Genomic DNA, 7,151 nt, shown 5'->3' on the forward strand with positions numbered 1-7,151 from the left:
CTCACCCTCCCACTCTGAGATCTCTAATTACAGCCTGCCACGTTTTATTCTGCATCTCCAGGAACTTTCTCAACCCTCTGCATCCTCTCTCCAGGAGCCCTGTCTGCACGGAACATCATGTTCAGTGCCTATGGAGTAGGCTACTACATGCCCCAAGTATTTTTAACCATGTTCCTTCTTTGCTTTGATTAACGCTACTTGTGATGGAAATGGATGGAGGCTAAGCATGCTCTTAAAATAACACTGTCCTTGGGTTGCAACATGCCCAGAGGCCATCCAGTCTCAGAACTGCCCACCTATTCCTGTTTACGCCAACTGCATGAGTCTCCTGGCTTCAAGGGATGACCCAGGTGGCCTCACAGCTGACATGAGCCGAGTCATCTCTTGCATCTCTTCCTAGACTAGGGGCAGAGCTGGGGCTGTGGTGCTCAGGATACACGTTTGTGGTACTAGAAAGTAGCTGTTGGAGATAAGGGGCTTCCTTCCCCAGCTCCAGCTCAATCATACCCAGCACTGGAGGGATGGCAGCCTGAACATAGCTTGCAGCAATTGCTGGCATGTGGAGAACTCCATAGTCTTAAGTCCTTACAGCTATCTTCTGAAAGCATAGGCTCTTGGTCACAGCCACAGGGAACAAGCAAGAGGGCTGGATGGGAGCCCTAGCCTGTGTGGGTATGAAGTTACCCCCTCATACTAAGTTATTTGGGCATGTTCACACTCCACCTTTAATGCTAATGAACTCTTTCTTCAGAGGGCACCACCTAACTCCACTACCAGGTCCTGATACCCTTCCCCACCCGCCTGGCCCCTGAGGTTTGTGTCATCTTCTGGGTGTTCTGTGATTTTTCTATATTTGGAGGATTTTTCAGGCTCATTTCCTGGATTCTTTGTTCCCGTGACCCAAGGGATGGGGGGGTCTATGCCACCCCCACCCCCGTCTTGAGAGTCTTCTGAATCAAGCTGGGGAGGAAATGAGAAAGGATCCTAATTAGGGCCAATGACCCCCTGGAGAAACACAGATCCTTTACAGTAGGCCTCCTCCTTCCCACCAGCCCTGGTGTTTGTCAGATGTTTATATAGCCTTCATTAAAGAGAGCTGCCTTAGATAAGAGGTCGAAGACTAATATCCACGCCCAGATAAGAACAAGTGGAAGACTGCAGGATTGTTGGGGAGAGCCTGAGCTATCCACGCTCCCTACAGAGCAGTCAGCAGGATGATGTGGGCCTGCTCCTCCCAGGCTCCTCGCTGCACTGGCTAACACACATCAGCCCTTCTGTCTCCCTCCAGGGCCCAAGATGTCCCCTGGGGTATTGTGGGTGGCCATGCTTATGCTGTTCCTGCTGGCCTACCCCACAAGGGAGAAGCCTCTGCAGAGTTGGGGACAAAAATCCTCCGGAGGAAATGTCCCCAGCTCACTGGGGTTGCCCAAAGGTGGACAGGAAGGTATCTTTGATCTGAAGATGTTCCTGGAAAACATGAAGGTGGATTTCCTGCGCAGCCTCAACCTGAGTGGCATCCCCTCCCAGGACAAAACGAGAGCGGAGCCGCCCCAGTACATGATTGACCTGTACAACAGGTACACCACTGACAAGTCATCCACTCCAGCCTCCAACATCGTGCGGAGCTTCAGCGTTGAAGGTAGAGTCTGCTTCCCCCAGGGTTCTACAGGGAGGGACACACTGGCCCACAGTGGAGTGGCTCTGATAGGTGGGGTGACCACTGGCCACATGCAGCTCCTCAAGGTTCCCTAAAAGCAATGAAACAGGGTAAAAATGCAAATATTTTGTTTCACCAGCTACATTTAAAGTATCCAACATTTGTGAGTGGCTAATGCTCCCTACAGAGCAGTGCAAATCATAGGTCCTGTCTATCATCACAGAAGGTTCTGATGGACAACTTGGCCCCTCCCCCAGCACATGCCACATTTAACACAGTAGGTATCAAGGATACCAGCCTTCTGCTCCCCTCCATCCCTCCCTTCTCTCCTCCCCCCTCTCCGCCTCCTATCCCCTCCTTCCCTCATCTCTCCCCTTCTATCCCATTCCCCTTCCATCTCCCCTCCCCTCACTTGTCCTTCCCTCTCCTTCCCTTTATCCTTTCCTCTTGACTCCTCTTCCCTTCTTATCCTCCTCTCCCCTTCCTGTCTCCTTCTGACTTAGAAATAGTTCATTCATTTAACCCCTAATGAACTAGTATAATTTTTAAGCTTTGAAAGCAAGTCAATTTGTCTCTTATAAAAGGGCTTTCTAAGCTCAGATAAAATCTTATGCTAGAGAGAAGTGTTAGAAGAAAGCGTCATTATTTTCAAATGTAAGTTTCCTTGACTTAGGAAGACCAGAGGATGAACATGGAGGTGAGGTCTGTCTGCTAACTCAAATGATGTGTGTGAAATGAGTTACTGAACAGAGCTGGGGGTGCTTAGAGCTGAGAGAATTCAGACTAGGCACACATGCAAGGTCCTGTGGCTGGTTCCATCCCAAGCCCTGCTGCTTATCCCACAGCCAGGCCCTTATCTTATTCTCCCTCTGAGGGACCAGGAGCACAGAGCTCCTCCTCACGAGGGTTAGAGACTTGTAAATGCCCAAAGCACCCTGCTCAGGGTCATAGCCCACAGTCCAGGATCTGCCCAGCCTGCAGAGCATGTGCCTATCTACTTGAGATCACCACACATGCTCCATGCTGCTGCATTTTCAGAACTGAATGCCAACAGAAATTTCATATGAACTTGCCTTATTGTTAAAACTCTTGCTTCATTTTTAAATAAAATTTGCAGGCCACTGGGTTCCTGGGATTGCCTATGACCTCTGCCTTAGGGGAGGATTGGACTTCTTTGATTGGGGCTTAAATCGTCACATTCCATGAACGGAAGTTCAACATGTAAAACCAAACAAGAGACACCTGCTCACATCCACACATACTATAGACACATATACTGTAAATGTGCACACACACACACACACACACACACACACACACATACAGCAGCAGCAGCAACAACAGCAGCAACAACATCAACGGCATGCATTACATGCAGGATCTAGGAAACACTGATCTAATCCCAGTGGGCAGATGATTTTTAAGTATCTGGAAGTGGTCCCACAGCCACTGTCAAGGCATGCCACAGTAAGAACACCTTAGGCTATGAATGCCTGGTCTCACTGTTTTGATATGCCACAGCATTCACTATATTCTATAAGGTCTAGAATGATGCATACATGCGGGGTGAGGGGACCATAGAGAGCCCAAGTAAAGGGTCATATACTTTGTCACGTGCACTGAGTGTGCATGGGTTGGGAGGGGCATGGAAGTGTTAATTGAATATCTGCTATGAGCCAGGGACTGTCCTATAAGTTCCACATGCCACCTTGACATAGCAACTTAGGAGGCAGTTACAGTGGGCCCGATTCTAAAGGAGAAGAAACTGAGGTACCAAGAAACTCCAAACTTTCCAAGATGCAAGCCCACTGAGGGGCAGAGTTAGGACTGGAATTTCCATTCTTCATCCTACCCACTGGGTTTTAGCACAGCTCTCTGCTCATGTTGGCTTATACAGGAACACCCCCCCCACCCCCATGTGAGTTGTTGACTTCTGAGGTCCCAGTTTCCTTCAGTCCATTATAATCCAAAACTGTTAAATATAAAATTCCAGAAACAAACAACATAAGTTTTAAATAACTTGTGTTACATTTTTCCACAATTCCCATTTTATTGATTCGCTGTTATTAACCTCTTAGTGTACCTAGTTTGCACATTACACTTACCTGTGCATGCAGAGAGAGCACTGTGGGTAGGGTTTGGGCCTATCCATACTTCAAGATAACAACTGGGCGTATGGGAACATGTCCCCCACAGATGAGGCAGTAACAGAAGGGACTCTCAAATGACAACACCAATGATCAAGTGCCAGTCCAAGAGAAGTGGGAAATGGAGATAATTAGGATGCTAAAAGAAAACCATCTTTTTTTTCCTAACATGACAAAGTCATTGGAGCTAAATATTTTTTTCCTCTTAAAAATCCACTCTAATTTTCTATGGAAGTCATTAACACAATTCCAAGTGAGTTATACACTTTGTTGCTGAGATTTCTTACCTTTTCTAAATATGGACTTTCATTGTCCCCAGGCAGAACCTCAGAATCTTTGCTCTAAAGCTGACAATGTATTCTGTGGTTTGCTTGTGACAGGATACTGATTATCTGTGTACACTCTGTTGTGAATACCAGACTCCGCATATGTAAAAGTAGAATGATTGCAAGGTCCTCCCAAACTCATGGAGCAATGCCAGGCACAGAGCAGATGTCCAATAAACAGTAGAAACCATTGACCCACCTAGAGACACCTGCCTCTGCTTTTCCTGGGAAAATCCTAAGTGAACCTTTCCAAACACTCTTCTACTAAAGACATAAGTGAAACAGAGTAGATAATAGTGACAAAATCTGTCTTCCTAGATGTCCCTTACAGTAAATCATGAAACGTGGCTTTGGTGTTGTAAAAATGGACACCCCCCAGATGTCCATCTGCCTATGCTTGCATTTCAGATGCTGTCTCGACAGCTGCCACAGAGGACTTCCCCTTCCAGAAACATATCCTGCTCTTCAACATCTCCATCCCTAGGCATGAGCAGATCACCAGGGCTGAGCTCCGTCTCTATGTCTCCTGTCAAAACCACATGGACTCCTCTCATGGACTGGAAGGAAACATGGTTGTTTATGATGTCCTAGATGGAGATGACACCTGGGATGGTGCCTCGGGGACCAAGACCTTCCTGATATCTCAGGACATTCGGGATGAGGGCTGGGAGACCTTGGAAGTATCTAGTGCAGTGAAGCGGTGGGTCAGGGCAGACTCCACTATGAGCAAGAATAAGCTGGAAGTGATGGTAGAGAGTCACAGGAAGGGCTGTGACACACTGGACATCAGTGTCCCTCCAGGCTCCAAAAACTTGCCCTTCTTTGTTGTTTTCTCCAATGACCGCAGTAATGGGACCAAGGAGACCAGGCTGGAGCTCAGGGAGATGATTGGTCATGAGCAGGAGACCATGCTTGGGAAGACACCCAAAAATGGCTACCAGGAGGCAGGCGGGAGCCATGAGGAGGAGGAGGAGGAGATAGAGGGCCACATGGCTGTGGGGTCAATTTTAGCCAGAAGGAAGAGGAGCACTGGAGCCAGCAGCCACTGTCAGAAGACCTCTCTGCGTGTGAACTTCGAGGACATTGGTTGGGATAGCTGGATCATTGCACCCAAGGAATATGATGCCTACGAGTGTAAAGGGGGCTGCTTCTTCCCACTAGCAGATGACGTGACACCCACAAAGCATGCCATTGTGCAGACCCTGGTGCACCTTAAGTTCCCCACAAAGGTGGGCAAAGCTTGTTGTGTGCCCACCAAACTAAGTCCCATCTCCATCCTCTACAAGGATGACATGGGGGTGCCCACCCTCAAGTACCACTATGAGGGGATGAGCGTGGCAGAGTGTGGGTGCAGGTAGTAGCTGCACCTGGGGTTGGGAGGTAGGGCAGGGAAGAGATCCTGACATCCCCCTGGGCATGACAGAGGCTACATGAACCTGCAACCATCCCAGAGAAACAAGGAAGCCACTACCCTCCTGTGCCCAGTGGGTTCCTCTTGTGGATTGACAGCGACTGGAAATGTAGGTCTGTGGGCAGAATAGGAGACCTTGGGAGGGTTGCCGGGTAGAAATATGATGAAAAGGAAACAAAAGGAAAGATGACCCAGGAACAGAGGAAAACCGAATAGAAAGTAGCCAAGGATATGGGTGTTATGCAGAGATTCATGGGAACTGCAAGGTTGCACAAGCCAGGACTCACTCCAGTAACCTCAGGAGTGAAGGAAGGAGGAGGCTTCACCTGTCATTTCATGTTATTTCCCATACTCCACTGAGATGGTCATCACAGCCTCTGACTATCAATTGTAGAAATCAAGAACTCATAAGGCTAGTTACTCCTACTCAGTGGAAGGATTCTACCCCAAGTTTTAGGCCCCAAAGGCTAGGACCTTTCAAAGCTCCCACACCGTTTAGCAGGACACTCACTGTGTCCTGGTAGGGTCACTACATGGAGGGCCCAGTGTGAGGCTAGATGGGACTGAGCCTACTCCATAGCCAGCAGTGTGAGTGGGCTGCTTGTTATATGCTAGAACAACCTGCTTGCTGCATGCATGTGCTCATTTTGTGGCCATGTACTTTCTGAGATCACTTCTTTACTGAAAAACTGTCCCCAAACCAACCACATGGTGGAGAGAGGCAGTCCAGGACTTTAGCTCTCTGACACACATTGGGGTCTAAGCTGCTTTGACCGCTGGTTCAGTCCTCATATGATCAAGCATCATATAGAGTCGCTTGTAGTCCTGAAGGGACAGCCTATGATCTGAAGTTATCTACTCAGCATGGCTAGCTACCCCAAGTAGGAATGTCTCCCATCCAAGGAGACCACAGAGGACAAGGCTGGGATTCCAATTTGTTGGGATCAAATGTGTTCTTGGTTTATTATTTGAAACTCCGTATTTTTATTCCTTGGTGACCTGCAGTCAAGTGACAAGAGGTCCAGTCCTACTGAGTGAGGGCTCCCAGCATCTGAATTCAGTTCCTCATTGACTGCCACCAACACTGCCTGAACCTGCCAACTTTCTTGAGTAATGTGTATCTGGCTCCACTGGGCCCCAGGAAGAACAGAGTTTCTATTTCCTATGCTTCATCCTCTTACCGGATCCTTCTGGCTGCACATGAGACTGGATGGTGTAAGGAAGAGCCTGGTCCCCGATGGCTTGCTGACCTCTGGCTAGGCAGGTCCCAGAGAGGCTGGGGGACACCTGCGCCACTTCCATTGATTCATGCTCCCACAAATTTTCTTAAAATGGTCTGTGTTAAATGTTTACATGGAATCAATGAACAACTTTTAACACAAAAAACAGAGGAGCATCATTGTTTAATTTGTGAAGTTAGAGAAAATATGAATTCATGGTATATACCAGGCAGTGTGGTATGACAACACTCTTCATGGTTGCATGATGGGTAGTAATGTCTTCTTCCAGTCCTAATGATGTTGTTTCTCTCTCTCTCTCTCTCTCTCTCTCTCTCTCTCTCTCTCTCTCTCTCTCTTTGTGTGTGTGTGTGTGTGTGTGTGTGTCTCTGG

At 48.1% G+C, this 7,151-nt stretch overlaps 1 protein-coding gene across 1 annotated transcript; it reads left to right on the plus strand.

Moving 5' to 3' along the window:
* Positions 1-1,138: 1,138 nt before the first annotated feature.
* Gdf2 (growth differentiation factor 2) lies at positions 1,139-7,105 on the plus strand. Its single transcript, XM_008834126.2, has 2 exons — positions 1,139-1,639; positions 4,539-7,105. Exons 1-2 carry the CDS (start codon positions 1,297-1,299, stop codon positions 5,486-5,488), a joined length of 1,293 nt encoding a protein of 430 aa, XP_008832348.1. The 5' UTR covers positions 1,139-1,296; the 3' UTR covers positions 5,489-7,105.
* The last annotated feature ends 46 nt before the right edge of the window (positions 7,106-7,151 follow it).

The sequence above is a fragment of the Nannospalax galili genome, unplaced genomic scaffold, assembly GCF_000622305.1.
Source record: "Nannospalax galili isolate Female #2095 unplaced genomic scaffold, S.galili_v1.0 scaffold996, whole genome shotgun sequence".
Classification (NCBI taxonomy): domain Eukaryota; kingdom Metazoa; phylum Chordata; class Mammalia; order Rodentia; family Spalacidae; genus Nannospalax; species Nannospalax galili.

Excerpts from the sequence above, each read along its gene's own strand:
- Gdf2 (XM_008834126.2), top strand. The coding sequence starts at position 1,297 with ATGTCCCCTGGGGTATTGTGGGTGGCCATGCTTATGCTGTTCCTGCTG. Across the intron at positions 1,640-4,538 it reads GCGGAGCTTCAGCGTTGAAG|ATGCTGTCTCGACAGCTGCC; the intron begins GTAGAGTCTGCT and ends CTTGCATTTCAG.